Source organism: Vigna radiata, chromosome 3 (assembly GCF_000741045.1).
Source record: "Vigna radiata var. radiata cultivar VC1973A chromosome 3, Vradiata_ver6, whole genome shotgun sequence".
Classification (NCBI taxonomy): domain Eukaryota; kingdom Viridiplantae; phylum Streptophyta; class Magnoliopsida; order Fabales; family Fabaceae; genus Vigna; species Vigna radiata.
Window position 1 is genome coordinate 4996402 of NC_028353.1, and position 17961 is coordinate 5014362.

The window sequence follows — 17961 nt, forward strand, 5'->3', positions numbered from 1 at the left end:
AACAGTAGGAGTGAGAATGACAGAAACACATGGCCTTGTATGAGCTTGTTAGCATTTCGTTATCATTAATGTCGTATATAATTATTCATACAAGATATTGTATGTCGTGTACAACTCACAAATACATGATTATTCGAATTTAAAAATTGAAACGAAATACTCATTACTATTTTTCTAATGATTTTTTACTTCTTTTTCATTTTTTCAAGGGTCAAAAATCTATTTTAAATTTTCCTACCTCTTTTTCCCTTGTGCCCGATGGGTGGGTTGAAGAAGAATGGAAAATGATCCATCAAATACTAAGAAGTTTCATTCCAAACACAAAACGCGGAGTGTCAACTTCTCAGATTATCATCGCAAAAGCCTCAATTATATACATTTGTGATGGACATGAAAATAAAGTATGTGCTTGTTTTTCAAATGAATCTTCCACTCATTAGCCTCGTAGAGGTAATGTTCACATGCAAGAACGATAATTTGAACATTACAAATTCACACTATTACACTGACTACTTTCTTCTCAGAAAATCTTTTAAATTCACTAGAAAAAAAAAAAAAAGCTTCTTCTTCCTCTCTAAGAAGAATATAAATACAGTCACTCGAGTTCTTTTAAAATAAACTACACAATTAATTAATTATGCAAAAATGTTTATTTGTTATCATATGGCCTAAAATGAATTATATTTTTTTAATTGATAAGAGTTTATCTTTTTATACCGTTAGATGTGATGTGACAGTTGAAGAGATCATTTATTTCATGAATTTAACTTTTGTTTTCTTAGGAAAGTTAGTTGTTTAAATAATGTAATTAAAAGAAAATTAAAGTTATAAAATTTCATTAAAGTAATTGAATTATTTAAAATTAAATTTTTTAAAATCATACTTTAAAAAAAGTGAAATTTTTCATATTTTTAAATTTATTTTGTGATTTTCTTAATTTGAATTTATTCGGATTGAGATTGACTTAGTTTGATTTGAGTCCTAATATCCAATTTTATGTGAAATAAATTTAACTTAGTTTGACAGTTATTTTTTTATGTTTTGATTTAATTAGACTTGGTCAAATATAATCTTTTGTCTGTTATCTAGACTAACTCAACTAAGAATTGGGTCAAGTTTGATTGAACCAAACATGACTCAACATGATTCTTGTCCAATTCAACTAAACATGTCATACCCTACTTGGACTTACTAAGACCCAAATTGTTTCGGGTCAAGCTCAATTTGACATGATATTGATCAGGGCTATGTTGGGCGTTGATCCCTGTACCTCTACATTTTGGGCCTCCACCTCCTCATTCCACTTTTATCCCTTCTTTTATTATTTATATTTTTATTTTTTATCTATATTCCTATTATATCCTTAAGTAAAATTTATTTTAGGTTAAATATATCTTTTGGTCCTCATATTTGTTCATGAATCTCAACTCAGTCCTCGTTTTTTTTTTTCGGTCTCAATTGAGTCCATAAACTTGTAAAATTGAGTCAATTAGGCCCTTTCCGTTAAGTTCTCATTGACGCTGTTTATTGTTGTTGATGTAATGATACTGATATGTGTGATATTATTATGTGGAAGTAAAATTTTTTACGTAGAAATAAATTTATTACGTGGAAATAAATTTTAATTGATGACATGAAATTAGATAAAATAAAAGAAAAGAAAAATAAAAACCATTCACATTCAAATTAGGGATTGGAGAGCAGATTCATGCCCTATTCACCATTGCCCTTTTTTCATCTTTTTCCACTGCTCACCTCCCACCTCCTTCTCAAGCGCAGCAAGTCCACCGCCACATCCCGAACAAACCACTCCTTCCTCGACGCTGACCACAACCAAGATTTCAGTCCCAGGAAGAGACACGGCTTCTGGTCCTTTCTTTACCTCTCTTCCAAATCATCCAAGAAACTCAACTCCAAGAGCTTCAGGGGCACCAACACCAACATCAACGTCAACCACCCGCCCAGGATCTCTAGCATTAACTCCGCCCAGGATCTCTACCATTAATTCCGCACCAGGATCTACTTCTGTCAAGCCCAAGGAAAACACTTTCTCTCCTTCTTCTCTCAGGACTGACATTGTTGTTCAACAGGACACCAATAACAGCAGTAACAGTCCCACTGCTCATGCCACTTCTTCTATGGAGCGTAAGGTATCGAGATCCAGATCTGTTGGCTGTGGCAACAGAAGCTTCTTTGGGAACTTCTTCGAGAGGATTTAAAAATGAAAACTTTAAATCTGTAGGATACATATCTCGAGGGTGATTTGGTACACAATAAGAATAAGAATGATGGTCAGTATGCATTTTCTGGAACCGAGACTTCTTGGCTTGAGAATTTAGGACAGAATGCCATGGTCATGATTGAGAATGTTTGCTTCTCATTTTTTTTATTGAGATTTTGGTTTCCACTATTATGACTACTACTTATGAACCATCATCTGTTTCACCTTTCAACCAAGATCATCCCATTTCTCACTTCCAAATCCAGTAATAGAGATGAAGAACACAGACATTGTCATGTCATAATCCTTTAATTTAAATAAAATTTTTACATAATCAAACAATGCACATCAGCATCACCACGTCATCGTAGTTAGATGGCTTTAGTAAGAACTTAACGGAAAGGGCCTAATTGACTCAATTTTACAAATTTATGGACTTAATTGAGACCGAAAAAAAAAAACGAGGACTGAGTTGAGATTCACGAACAAATATGAGGACCAAAAGATATATTTAACCTTTATTTTATAGGTTAATTTTAATTCCACTTAAAAAACCTAATTTTTATTTTCTCACCTTCTACTCTCTCGTTTGGTTTCATCGTTGTTTCTTCCAATTCTTCTGTGCTCTCTTTTCTTTTACTGTGAGTATCGTTGGCCTGAACGGATGTTGATATCCGTCGAGGGATATCCACATTCGTTTCAGATGCCCGGCGTCTTCTTCCTCCTACCACTGAAACACAGAGATAAACAGAACATGCACACATAGAAAAACAGAACACGCAACACTGAAACGTTGTATTACATATATTAAAAAAAACAAACAGAAATGACAACACTCAAGAAACGAAACGAAAAAATAAGCTCTGGCAGACACAACAACATATATGCGCCAAGAAGAAACCGAAACGAACAAAACTTCTCTATCAATCGGAAGAAGAGACGAAAAACTAATCTCTCGAAGACCAACCGGCAGAAACGAAGCACCGCCGCCGCCGCACACCCAGGCCGCACCACCACGAAATGCACAGATGAACAGAGGACTGGAGTTGGGAGTCAGAGTTTAAAAAAAATGAAAACGAGTAAAGGGAAACGGGTGGGGGTGTTGTGTTAGCCTCAGTGAAATTGAAAATGGGAGTGGGAGTTCTGTGTTACGTGAGGAAGGGAGTCAAATGGGAAAGTAAATCTAGGGTTAGGTAAATAAGAGAGGGTTAAAAAAGTAAATTAGAGAGTACAAAAAATGTTATATTTGTAATATAACAAAAATTAAAAAAAATGGGGAGGTAGAAAGCCAAAAATGTGGAGGTACAGGGATCAACCCCTAGCTATGTTTAGCCAAATCTTGATTGAACTACAATGGGTGTTGTTTCCTCCACCTCTCCAATTTGGTGCTGCACCTCCCCAAATTTTATTAAAAAAATTTTAATTACAAAAGTATCCTTTTTAATTTTATATTTATTTACTTATACCTCATTTTTACTCTCTCTTCCGGCTCCTCTCACCCCTACTCTCCCAATTCTAATATTTCCAAATCCGTTTTTTCCACTCCGAATTTTCACTTCTCGTTTATTTCCATCCCTTAACTCTCGTTTTCTCTCATTCTCCATGTTCATGATAATATGAAATTAGAATTGCAGTTGATGTTTTTAAGGTTAGTTGAGATTAGGTATTTGTATGAAGAAGAAGTAACATGACACTGCATTTATTAAAAGAAAAAATAGAACTGTGAATTTTGTTCATGAAAATAACATTACAGTGTCCTTTAATTCAACTTTTTGATATGTGAAAAATAAAAAAGAAAGATGGGTGGATCTTTGGATTTCCCATGCACATGTCTGCAGCTTTCCTGTTGTTGGAAAAAGCAAAAGAAAGAAAGCATCTAATTCTTTTAAACAAAGAATTTTCTGAAACGTATATCAATATCCGCGAACGGATTCCCACATCTGTTTGGTCTGACTTTCGTTTAAAAGTTTAACATATATTGACATTTATTTACATATTATAAAAGGATAAAAAAGAGATGGGGAGGTGGGGGACGAACTCTGTATAGGTGCAGGGAGTAACTCCCAACTACAATCCACCTTAATCGTCTAATTCAACTGAACGTAGATCCACCCACATCGATTTGATTAGGCCTATACCAACTTTGCTTGACATAGACCCCATTGAATTGTCGTAACTCAACTATCTCAAGGGATCCAAATCAATTGGGACTTGGACAAACTCAACTCAACCCAACTTGATTTTGTATTAATTGGGTTGGGTCAAACATGATCTTAATCGGACTAGGATTGACCTTGGCCTGACCAAATTTGGTTGAACATAAATTGGCTCCAACTTAGATTAATGTAAACTTGCCTTAACTAGTTTGAATGTGGGATTCACCAATTCATCTCAACTTGGGTTAGACCAACATGAATATGATATGATCCGGTTTGAGTTGACTTCGAGCTAACCTAACTCAATTAAAGCATCTATTAACCTGATTCAATTTAAGCCCATGCCAACTCATTTCAACTTTGGCTCAAGTTAACTTATTTCACCTCAAATCAACCTAACTTAATTCTAGTATGGTTTGACTTAACTCGACCTTACATGAATCCAACCTGATGCTATCTTATTCTGGCTCAACCCATTATAACATTTCACATGTTAAAAACAAAAGTGTTACACATTTAAATTCAATGTATTTGAATATTATAGAAATTGTAAAATCCTTTTCCAAAAGTTAAATTTATCAAAAACTTTTTTATTTTATCTAGTAAAACGTTTGAAAGTCAGGTCTACACATAAAAAAGATACATTTGTATACTGCAAAAAAAATATTGATTAAAAAGATCAAATATATAATTAATTACTATAAGATGAAATTTAAGGATGTTATTTTATATTATATATAAATATATAAAGACAGTAAACATAAAAGAGTAAAAAAATATAAATTCGATAGAAATCTTTAACTAAAAGTTACATAGACAGTTATTTTATTTTTTGGCCTTTATTGTCCGTAGATAGTTTGAAACTTGGGCCAACAGTTTGAGGCCTAACATGAAGGGCACAATAATATTTCATCCGACCCGTTTCTGTCCATCTATCTTGCATTCAAGCTATCTCCACACAGTACAACCGTGAGGAACACCTGACACAAAAAACAAAAAAGAAAAAGAAAAGCTAAGCTAAGCTTCACTGCCATGCCTCCAACGTCATTCTCGTGTTCGTTCCTCACCCTGCAACCACGCTTCAATTCCTACGTTAACCCTATTTTCCGTTCACTCAGCTTCCAACTCTCTTCTTCACCTCTCCCGTTCAATGCGCACTTCTCCAGCATTAGACTCCGCTCTTCGCTTTCTAGACCGGCGGAAACTGATTCTCCGACCGGCGGCAGGTCTGGAGCGTTAACTCCCGGCCCCTCCGTCGGGGCCGATGTTCAGAAAATCGACGTGAATCCTCCCAAGGGGACGCGCGACTTCCCGCCCGAAGACATGCGCTTGCGGAACTGGCTCTTCAACCATTTCAAAGAGGTGTCCGTGGTTTTGGATTCGAATTACTAATTTCCGTTTCGTGCATATGACTGCTTCCCCTCGATTATTATTTTTTTTTACAATTTTGTCTTTCACTGCGAGGATCAGGTTTCGCGATTGTATGGATTCGAAGAGGTTGATTATCCGGTGCTTGAGTCGGAGGCATTGTTCACTAGGAAAGCAGGAGAAGAGATTAAGGACCAGGTATCTCTTCCGCATTATCAATGACATGTTGAGTGTGTATCAATGGCGCTTGAATAACTAGTCCAACAACAAGACATGGATATTGGTACTAGACAGTTTTTTCTGGAAATTTAAGGTTCCAACTGTAGCAAAATATATATAATATTTATGTAGATGCAAAATATTGATAAAGGAAGAGAAATTGATTCGTTCTTATTAACTCACAACTGCAATTATCACAATTTACAAGAAGACATTTGTGATCATAACAAAAAAAATAAAAATAGTTTCTGTATATATTATAACCAGTCCCGAGTAACTATCAACAAAAACAACTTTGGTATAACTCAAAACAAGTTTTGCTTTTCCATACAATAACAGACAATTTACAAGCATCATTGTTAAATTCCTGTCTAATGCTAATTATCATTTTCCCATCCTCCGTTACCATCATATAGCTTTTAAGTATGGAACATCGGGAGAGAACTCTGCCAATTCGAGAAGCTTAACACCATTAAGAGAGACGTCTAGTGTAATATATCTCCACCCATGATGTCCCACTACCCTGTCCCTCCTTTTTATTCAGTAATATCTTTAATCCTTTGCAGGCATTAAATTGACGGTAATGCTCATAAACCAAATGTTCTGTCCATTTTGGATCCGTTTTTGTTTCTCTCGAAAGAATGAATGGATATGTACTTCAATTCCTCTCATATCATGAGGAAGAATATAGCTGTTCAAGAATCTTTAGGTCAATCCTTTTAGATATTATTTGAACATATCTGATTTATGTCCTAGAAAAAAAGGTTAAAAAATCAAATGAAAAAAAATTGGAAAATTATAGCTGCTCAACTCAAGAATCTTTAAGTCATGCTTTTTGGATACTTTTCAAATACGGAAACCTAAGGATTTCAAATTTATGCTAGAAGTATCTCAAAAAAAGAATTCAAATAAAAAATTCTCTTCCAATATGTATTTCGAAATATTGGGAGTGTATCAATATCTGACTTGAGTAAGACATTCTCTGATGATGTAATCTGTGCCTTGTAACTGGTGTGAATTACTTTATCTGAAAGTTTTCTGCTCTTCATAGTTGCATTATACTTGGGACAATGATCAACTCCGTGTTTCTCTGTTTAGCTCTGATGAGTTACTTGGTTTTGTATTTTCTACGGTGATAATGCCTAAGGTGGTAATATGTCATTCTATGTTTATTGTCACGCGTCTCTGATAGACATTCTTCCTCCTTGTCTTGTTTTAGTTGTAGTCCTGTAGATAAGCATTAAAACTGCAAATACTTATTATCAGCATTGAGTTAACTGATCATTTACTGTTTCATAAATCGTATCGAGAAGAAATTCATTTATGTTTGATTAAGTGCATGCTGTTTTAGTGTATAACAAAGTTAAACAATGATTCATGATATACCTACAAGCTAAAGGTACTTTGAGTAACTTTCATTTTTTCAGATCCGAAATACGGGTCTTACATTCTAAATGCCAATGTAAATAAGTTATATTTCTTTTAAAGTGATCTTGGTTGTTTCCTGTTATAATTTTCTTAAAATGATCTTGGTGTTCCCTGTTTCGGCAGTTGAGGCTTCTTCTCTATTATTCTGCACACTACACATAGACAGTTGATACAGTGAAAATCAGACAATATGCTACGTGCAGTGAGCTTGTTGGCATAATTCTATTCATTGACTTTATTCCATTAGGATTGCTAGAATAGAGCCATGGTATGGATGTAAGGTATATAGTGGCTGTGCTTTTAATTTTCCTAATAGCACAACTGTAGCTAGGTACGTTAGAGCTAGATATGTATGCATGGTTGAGTGTGTGATACAGTTTTTGTGTCACACATACAAAATGCTGGTGGTGTGCTTAAAATATTAGCATTTTAATAAAACATATTTTGATGAAAAATATTTTTTATATAAAGAGTGGATAAAGCAAATACATTAAGGAATTTTAACAAAATATTAAAATATGTACATTTGAATTTGCAGCTTTATTGTTTTGAAGATCGGGGAAATCGCCGTGTTGCATTGAGGCCTGAACTTACTCCTTCTTTGGCAAGACTGGTGATACAGAAAGGGTAAGGTTAATTCTTATGCATATTTTAAGTTTTCCCATATTTGCAGTTTTTATGTTAATCTATTACAGTAAATTAAGCTTGAATATACGTAACTTGAATATCTTGTATGTGAAGGCCAACTTCTCTTTTTCATGTTTGTTCTTTAATTTCTAGGAAGTCGGTACCATTACCAATTAAGTGGTTCACTGTTGGACAATGTTGGCGGTACGAGAGAATGACAAGAGGCCGTCGTCGTGAGCACTACCAGTGGAACATGGATATTATTGGTGTTCCTGGGGTTATGGTATGTGCTGTCTGATATACACACTTTTTTGTTATGGATTGTCCTCTTTCTGGTCAAATGTTTCGTGATTGATCCAGAAAGCTAGGCACTAAGGTGTCATCAATTAGTAGTTGTGCCATTATACTTATGTTTGTGTAGCACTTAGGCTGTTATGGTAAGATATCCTTTGAGTAGTGATTGATTACTCTATTTTATTCATCCTCCCTTCTCTTATAACAATACAGAAACCTGTGCTTTCTATTTGTAGTCGAGTCAGAAAGTAATGAAAATTTATGAACGTTCTTTGTTATTAATTAATAAGATGTGTTGTTTTTTGTTTTGTATTTTGTTTCTGGCATTCTTTTGGGTAAGTTTTTATGATTGGTTTGCATAATGTACCTTATTTTAAAATCTTGGATGATGGTAATTTTAATATTGTTAAGTGTATTGGACTATAATCTATTATATCTATTTTTTTACCATGCTTCTTTTGATGTTGTAGGCCGAAGCAGAGCTTTTATCTTCTATTGTCACTTTGTTTAAGCGAATAGGAATTACAGAATCAGATGTTGGATTTAAGGTTTCCAGTCGAAAGGTGGAGATTTCGTTTTCATTGTATGTGTGAGATAGCCTATATAACACATGGTGAATATTTAAATAGCTTTTACTAGAAATTTGTGATGCAATTATCACAATTTTAGTGATTTGATTTATGCTTACTTATTTATAAGTGATTCTGCTGTACTTTAATACGCAATAATAAATAATACTCATGTAAACACAGAACATATCTCACTTCTTTGGGTTTTGTATTTATTTCTATTTAACTGGTCAAGATGTATGATAGATTGAATTTATCAAATTCTTTTAGCTATATGCTTCGCATTTGTGGTTGAAAAGTCATTCAAATGTTGGTGTAAGGGATGTTACTATGGGCAAGAAAAGTAGGTTGGGGGGATCATTTCTAACGTAGTGTGCTGTTAAATCTTGGTTAAAATTGACATATTTTGGTTTAGTAGTTCCGAGGAGTATGATAGATATAGATATGTCCTGTATTTTTGCACAATATTACAATCTAAGACCTTGCCTTGTTTGTTATGACTCTTTTTGGTCACATGCTTATTTTGCATGATTGTTCTATCTTCATTTATTGTGACAATTAATCGATAATATTTTGTCAAGTACATCTTCATTGGGTCGATGCATGTAGTTTGTTTCAACTTTGTAGGTAATCGGAGTCTGCATACAAAGTTCTAACATATTAATTAGTATGATTCTTTGTATTGCTTTGGTTTATCATGGTCTTACTCTGTTGGATATCTCCTCACTGTACAGGTTCTACAGGAAGTATTAAATTGTTATTCAGTACCAGAGCATTTATTTGGCAAGGTCTGCGTCATTATTGATAAAGTGAGTGATACGTAATGTTGCTCTTTTAGTTTATTTTTCTAATTGTTGATGCTGCTGTAGCATTCTTGATCCTTATTTGTCCATGAAAAAAAATATGATAAGGGATAATGATAAGTTCGATTAGTTTGTGTGGCTTGTTAATGACCAAGAACATGTATAAATAGAACCAAAAGGCTGAAGCTAAGATCAAATGACATTAAATTTCTATCAACTATGGCTAGTTCATGTTTATTGGATAAATGACATTTCACATCACCCAACATAATGCTAAAAATATATACAAAATTCAGTCTTCGTACAGAATATACTTATGCTATATTTCTTAAATGAAAGAGAAACAAGAGACATGTGATTAAGTCTGTGTGGATTAAACAATTATGGAAATATTCATGCTAGGTGTACAAGAATAATTACAAATAACTACAAGAATATGCAAATGACCCTAATTAACACAATACAAGACTATAATCTGCCCAATTTACAAGAAGATATATGACTAGGCTGCAGCTGATGCAAATCCTTTGTTAGTGCTTCCGCACCTTTGGTGTATCGTTGTTGTTTGTGGTCATTAGACATCCTTGACTGATGTTAATACTTTTACAAGAGGCATGTGATTAAGTCTGTGAATTACATATTCATGCTAGGTGTACGAGAATAATTACAAATAACTTCAAGAATATGCAAAAAACCCTAATTAACATAATACAAGAATATAATCTGCCCAATTTACAAGAAGATATATGACTAGGCTGCAGCTCATGCAAATCCTTTGTTAGTGCCTCCACATCTTCTTTGGTGTATCGTTGTTGTTTGTGGTCATTAGACATCCTTGATTGATGTTAAGACTTTTACAAGAGGCACGTGATTAAGTCTGTGTGAATTACACTGTGAAGGAAATATTCATGCTAGGAGTACAAGAATAATTACAAATAACTTCAAGAATATGCAAATAACCCTAATTAACATAATACAAGAATATAGTCTGCCCAATTTACAAGAAGATATATGACTAGGCTGCAGCTCATGCAAATCCTTTGTTAGTGCCTCCACACCTTCTTTGGTGTATCGTTGTTGTCTGTGGTCATTAGACATCCTTGACTGATGTTAAGACTTTTACAAGTATTCCAAGTCCACAAGTAGGAAGTTGGATATTTCGATTCCAAATTTTGAATCCCAAAGGGCTAGTGTAATACTCAAGTAAAAGGATGTTTGTTTATTAAGTAAAGGTTGTAAATGTAAATGCATGTATTCTATTGCAATGTAGAAAAAATAGTAAAGCAAAAGAAATCAAACTTGGGGTAAGTCGTTAAATAGTTGGTAAGCAGATTTGACTGAATGTTTTAGATATTGAGATGTCAGGGTTGAGTTTCACTAAACTACTCTCGTGCAGACCATTATAGCTATTTTTTTGATAGTAAGTTCCAATTATATCAACAACTTCAAATCTTAATCCCTTTAGTTGGTGAATCTAAAGGAATTGGTTAATTAATACCTTGAGAACTACAATCAATTAAGCAGCATTATAGATTAAGAGTTAACAGATGCCTAATTAAAATTGGCGTATTCCTAGTATTAATTTTAATTGGGTCCAAAATTCTAGGTTGAATTTTTGAATCCCAAAGGATTAGTGTAATACTCAAGTAAAAGGATGGTTGTTTATTAAATTAAGGTTGTAATTGTAAATGCATGTATTCTATTGCAATGTAGAAAGAATAGTAAAGCAAAAGAAATCAAACTTGGGGTAAGTAGTTGAATAGTTGGCAAGCAGATTGAACGAATGTTATAGATATTGAGATGTCAGGGTTGAGTTTCACTAACCTACCCCTCATGCCGACCGTTATAGCTATTTATTGATAGTAAGTTCCAACTATATCATCAACTTCAAATCTTAATCCTTTTAGCATATGAACCTAAAGGAATTGATTAATTAATCCCTTGAGAATTACAATCTATTAATCAGCATTATAGATTAAGAGTTGAAAGATGCCTAATTAAAATCAGCGTATTCCCAGTATTAATTTTAATTGGCTCCAAAATTCTAGGTTGAAAAGCATTTTCTAATGTCAACCAAGTCTTGATTAGTCAAGTAAAAAATGATCGAGCTCATAAAGACATTATGCACAGAGAAGAACACTATAATCATAAAAAACTATGATGAAGTAAAATAGAAATTGGCCAAGGAATTTGGAGAAACATCCATATCTTGAGATTGTGGCCCCTAAAATGACAGGCAGCCAGACCAGGCAAACCTTTTGAATCCCCTATTGATTGACACTTGTGTAGGTGACTTTTCATATTTATTGAACAATAACATAATGAAATATTTTCTAAGGAGCTGTATTAACCAACTAATCATGGTCATTTTAAGGTAAGATTTGCAAGAAATTATCTTTAGTAGATGTCGGTAATATGTATTTATATTTATAACATTCACCTCGGCCAACAAAGCAAATAATAAGCAATATTACAAACCTTTACTGTCACAAAAAGAACCTTTATGTGTGGACCTGTCGATCATAATTTTGTTTGTTGTAGAGTGTCGTATTTTGTGGGTATTCTCCTTTCTATTTGTTATGGACCAATACAATTTTTTCCCATTTTTAGTTCATGTCTATGTATGGTTGAAATTTTATATTCTTGTCTTTGTCTCTTCTCTATTGTTGATAAAGGTTTGATCATAATATCAAAGCAAGTTTTTTTAATAAAAGAATTGTTAATTTTGTACAGATTGAGAAAATTCCAGTTGACGAAATAAAGAAAGAGTTGAAAGCTGTTGGTCTATCACAAGAGGCTGTCCAGAAGCTATTGCAAGTCCTTTCGGTGAAGTCATTGGAAGAGTTAGAAGGTTAACCCTCTACACTCTCCTGAAATCTTATATCTTGTAGGGAATACTAGAAGCATTATAAAATAGCCTGTTTGTTTTAAATAGAGGATTATTAGGATAAAGCTACCCAAATAGTAATTTGAATAAAATATCCTTAGAATATTCCCTTTCATTCCAGAAGATTTTATTTTATTTTTTAAGAGAATGTGATTGTTACAAAATAGAGGAGCTGAGACTGTAATTAGTATGATTAATATCAATAATGTATTTCTTTATTCTCTCACATTATTCAAGTCTGTTGTAGCTCTGTGCCAGATGTATCATTTCCTTATGTTATGGCTTGTAAATGATGAAAAGTTCATTCTTTTTCTTGGTCAACATCTTTACTTTGTTTCTTTTTCTTGTAAATAAAGAAAAATATACTACTCCTGTTTTTGTTGTAATATTTACTTCTACATACTTGAAGGCTGGATGTACTATCTATTAGTTTGTAAAATCAAGTCATACAACTTACAAAAAGTATAAATTTGGTTGTATTCAGAGAGACTTGGGAGCAGTGGGGAAGCAATTGCTGATCTGAAACAGCTATTCTCTCTTGCTGAAAAAATTGGTTTCTCAAAATGGCTTCAATTTGATGCGTCAGTTGTTCGAGGTCTTGCTTACTACACTGGTATTGTATTTGAGGTTAGAATTTCATGGTTAATACCAAGTAGATGTTATAGTTTATGTCAATTAAAATAACCAGTTAGGGCCGATTTTGACTAAAATCTGGCTTGTGGATTGCCTGTGTTGCATAATTATATACTTCTCTAGTTGAACTTATTCTATGACAAGCGTATAAAGGTTTTTCTTGATTAATTCTTTTACACGATCAAGGAAAAAGAAAGAGCATGCACTTTATAGGTAACTAAACTACTAAGGCTTACAGAGAGAGAATATATCAAAGTTTTACTGGCTATATTTTAGTGTGTCCAAGTTTGCTTTCCATTTGTTTTAACATGTTTCAATTGTATATATTTGGTGTTGTATTGCTTTCTTTCAACTGATTAAAATGTTTCAGTAGGGTTTTGACCGAGAAGGAAAGCTGCGAGCAATTTGTGGCGGTGGTCGATATGATCATTTATTCTCAACTTTTGGTGCTGATGATATTGCTGCATGTGGTTTTGGGTTTGGTGATGCAGTTATAGTGGAAGTAAGTCTATAGCTTCAGTAGCAAGAGAAATTGAAAGCCACAATGTTATCTATATTAAATCATTTTTGTGCATTCTCGTAACTTCTTTCTGCCTTAATCAATTACGTCTCTTAAGTTTTAGGACTAGGCAGTATATACAGTGAAGCAGAATGTGAAAAAATATTGAATTCAATACTGTTGTTGCTTAGCTATACCAATAGTTTGTTAGAAAGATTGTCTTTTTGTGCCTTGACAGCAGTACTGTTTTGTCTCACAGCAACATATCAACACAAATATCCACAGAAGGGGTTGGATTTCGATTTAAAAGTCCAATCTATGCAAGTTTAGAATTCTGGTCTAAGTAATCAGGAACTAATCACGTTTGTTCTCCTCTTGAACTGTTTGGCAGTGCCCCCTTGGGTACTTTTGCATTGTTAATATCAGAATATTCAGTCCACAAAATCCGGAAACCTGAATAGTAGTGCTCAATGACAAATTTCCTTGGATGAAATTTCCTACCTCCAATTCCAATTGGAAATGACGTACACTGTTGTCATTATATATCAGTTTCAAAAATTTCCATATTTCTTTTTCTTTAGAGAATGACCCTAGATTGCCCACCGTATGTGGTTCAATCGAACCTAATATCCAAGATAGGATACGTGCATCTTCAGCATCCCATGTTCGAAGTTCCTGGTTGGCTTTGGAAGTTGGACTAGTCCCATCAACATGACCCTTAATTCCTTCCCTTTCACAAATGTTTTGAATTGAAATCATTTTTCCCATTGAATCAAAACAATAGAATTTTATCTAGACATAACAGAGAGGAGCACATTCCTACCAAACAAGATTTCAAGAATTTGAACACGAAGAACCCAAGAAAAATTTGGATTCGAATGTGCAAACAAGATGCAAGTGCTCCTAGAGCATAACGAGAGACTTAGGGTTTTAGAGCTGAAGCTCTGATACCTTATCAAATTTAACTGAATGACTCTCATCATGAGAGAATTCCCTTTAATAAGATATTTAATGTTATACAAGGAAACTCTGCCTAATACATGACTAATTTACAGCCATTCAAAATTGTCAATTAATGAAGTAAAACTAGTAAATTAGCAGGTAATATTATAGAGAAATTATTGGGGAATCAATAAGGAATAAATTAGGAATTTACTGTAGTGGTGACGACGAGTGACATAGAATTCGGGTTTGGTTCCACAGAAAGGAGCTTGAGAAATGGCCGCCACATGACCGGTGTCCTTCATTGCCGTTACTAGAGTTATAAGTCTGTTTGTAGTCCATTGTCATTATTCGACCGTTCTAGCACTATCATAGTTCCATAACACGGCAATATTTACATCTTTGTCATAGGCAATGTGTGCAGGGAGACCTTTTATGTTAGCGTGATAGGCCACGATGATTTGTTTGTATGGCAGAATTTGGGTCTTCTGCCATGTTTTGTCATCTGCTATTGATATTCCTTCGACAGAGCCTCATCACTCACCTTGTACACCTCCATACCTTTGACTGTTCAGGGTTAATGTATCTCAAATTTGTCTAGAATCTTTTGTTTTTGTTTCTAATTTTTGCATATTGTTGAGTACGAGGTCGTGGGGGTTGTAAGTGAGCTTGTGCTGGGAGTCACCCTCAACAAACCTATTGTAAATGCTTTGGCCAGACCAAAGACAAAGTGTAATTTATAGATTGGCTTCCTTGAAAAATCAGTTACATGACTTAGTTCTTAGATGATGGAAAGGAGCCTTGCCCAAGAAAACACAACACAATGTTTTTTCTAAAGTTTAGGAAAACCAAAATGTCCCGATTGAGCATGTATAGTAAGAAGGAAATCTGTGGTGAAGCATGCTTGAGGCTCGGATATTGTAAAGGTCACTGAGACTCACATTTGGCATCTGCTTCTTATAACAGTAGATAAAGAAAGAGAAGAGAGGGGACTAATTGGAGTCAACAACATTCTCGACAACACCCAATCATGTGAAGCTGCTATTAATTTCACTGCACCGCTGCCAATAATCTATTTTGAAGACTGTAGTGCAATTCCATCCCCCTACATGAAAGCATATCCATAAACTAAAACTAAAAGTCAACACAAACATTTCAAGAGTTATTTACTAAGGTTCCATATGAGAGAAGGTCACTTTTGATGTCAGATTTTGAGGTTAGGGTTTCAATTAGAGATGGGAAACTAGTGTGGTAGATGTATGATATCATGGCGAAGACTAGATTAGTCCTACTGTGTATAAATATGGTGCACCGTAAACCAACCACAAGAGTGGTTCACCGTAGCATTTAGTCAGGCAAAATATTTTCTATTCATACATAATAAATGTAATGAATCTATATGTATAACTCATCATCATACCCGTGTACTCAGACTAACAGTATTCAGTCCGTTGCTTCTTATGCTGTTTTTTTTTTTTTTTTATAACAGTTGCTCAAAGAGAAAGGTCTGTTTCTTGTAAATCTCTATTATTACAGTTATGCTCCACAGCACTTTTGCTTAGGCTCGTGTTTCTTCTCCTTTGCCGATTTTGCTTGATGTCTTTCTTTTCTTGTAACGGTTACTCATATAGAAAGGAATGTCTACTTCGTAAATCTCTATTATGATAATTATGCTCCGGAGCACTTTCGCTTAGACCAGTATTTCTCCAACCTTGTCAATTGTGCTTTATGTCTGTTTTTTGTGGCAGTTGCTCAAAGAGAAGGGTTTGTTACCGGAGCTTAACTTGAACGTAGATGACATCGTGTGCGCATTGGATGAAGATCTTCAAGGACGTGCTGCTATGGTTGCTAACATTCTCCGAGAAAAGGGGCATAGTGTTGAGTTGGTTTTGGAAAGCAAACAACTAAAATGGTATGGTTCTTTTTTCATTATTTTAGTTCCTTTTTTTAAAGCATACTTGAATTGTAGGTTTTCTGATATGGTGTACATAAACCATAATGTTTATTCTCTTCTAGGGTTTTTAAACGAGCAGCCCGAGTAAATGCGGAGCGACTTGTATTAGTGGGGAATTCAGAATGGCAAAGAGGCGTGGTTGGTGTCAAAATTCTCTCTACTGCTGAACAGTACGAGGTTAAACTTGATGATCTCAAATAAATCAGATTTTTTTTTTCTGGTTTATGTATTTTCTCTTTATTATTGGTATTTAATTTACCTTTATTTATTTACACAGCCCTTGAATACTTGTTTTACATGTGTGTGATTACTCACCTACATCTGTATATGGATATGTGATTGATTATTCATGACCAAAAGTGTCTGTTCTGTTTACATTATTCATCCAATTAAGCTGTGTGTGTGCACCTGCAAGGACATGACCGATTTCTGGACTGTTGAAATGGAAACAGAAGACTGATTTGGTTATAACGGGCGCTGAAATACACAAGAGTCACTTTATTGTTATGGTATCGGCCAATAACTATTAATAACGAGGATTCATTTTAATAACAGTATAACAACTGTTTTAGTTATACAATCCTTTTCCGATTTTACCTTTTATTTATATATTTCATTTTTTAAGTTTTGTTAATATTTTATAAACTCAATTAGCTTTCTTCAATAAAAATAACATGTAATAAAATTACAAAAAATGTTTATTTTATAATTAATTTTTATAAATATATATTTTAAAAATATTTTATTTTAATCATTGTAATAAAATTAATATTTAGTTTTTTTATTGTAAGAAAAGGAATATATATATGTGCATATATATGTTTCATAGTAATGATAAATACAGTACTTTATTCTTGTTCCATTTTATATTAAAAAACCTTTTCCCATAATCTATCTGGAATTTTCACTTTAAATTTCAAATGGAACTATTTGTTTTGTTTAATTTACATAGTTGTGTCTTTCTATTTCGGGTATGCTAATACATTTCTATGGAAGTTCATGTGATTTGGATTATTGATTTAACATCACCCTTTTTTTATGTAAATACTATTTGAAATTTAATTTATATAAAAAAATTGATTATAAATTTTTTAAATTAATTAAAATTTAAATTATTTTTTGTGAACTTGCAATTATCTAATATTAAAATTTGATCCAATAATTAATCATGTCCTTATTTATTATTAAGAATTTTACTTTACTAAACACATTTAGCCTAATTTTTTAGCTTTGTTGTCTTAATTTTTTTAACATTATATGTTTAGCTACCTTTTCAACTTATTTTTAGGTGATTTTACTAAGCGGAACTATAGTTTTTTTTTTTTTTAATTAGTTTTCACTCTCGAGTTTTTTAAACAGGT

General features: G+C 33.5%; 1 protein-coding gene across 2 annotated transcripts; it reads left to right on the forward strand.

Annotated features, from left to right (window-relative positions):
* The first annotated feature begins 5307 nt into the window (after nt 1-5307).
* LOC106757932 (histidine--tRNA ligase, chloroplastic/mitochondrial) lies at nt 5308-16984 on the forward strand. Of its 2 annotated transcripts, XM_014640787.2 has the most exons (11): nt 5314-5739; nt 5848-5943; nt 7931-8019; nt 8173-8302; nt 8784-8876; nt 9617-9691; nt 12419-12536; nt 13057-13199; nt 13579-13707; nt 16395-16558; nt 16663-16984. In XM_014640787.2, exons 1-11 carry the CDS (start codon nt 5410-5412, stop codon nt 16799-16801), a joined length of 1506 nt encoding a protein of 501 aa, XP_014496273.1. In that variant the 5' UTR covers nt 5314-5409; the 3' UTR covers nt 16802-16984. The 2 variants fall into 2 exon arrangements, with proteins under 2 accessions (XP_022634956.1, XP_014496273.1); XM_022779235.1 differs by lacking the exons at nt 16395-16558; nt 16663-16984 and adding an exon at nt 16136-16337 and having other exon boundaries at nt 5308-5739.
* The last annotated feature ends 977 nt before the right edge of the window (nt 16985-17961 follow it).

Excerpts from the sequence above, each read along its gene's own strand:
- LOC106757932 (XM_014640787.2), top strand. The coding sequence starts at position 5,410 with ATGCCTCCAACGTCATTCTCGTGTTCGTTCCTCACCCTGCAACCACGC. Across the intron at positions 5,944-7,930 it reads GAGAAGAGATTAAGGACCAG|CTTTATTGTTTTGAAGATCG; the intron begins GTATCTCTTCCG and ends TTGAATTTGCAG. Across the intron at positions 8,303-8,783 it reads TTGGTGTTCCTGGGGTTATG|GCCGAAGCAGAGCTTTTATC; the intron begins GTATGTGCTGTC and ends TTGATGTTGTAG.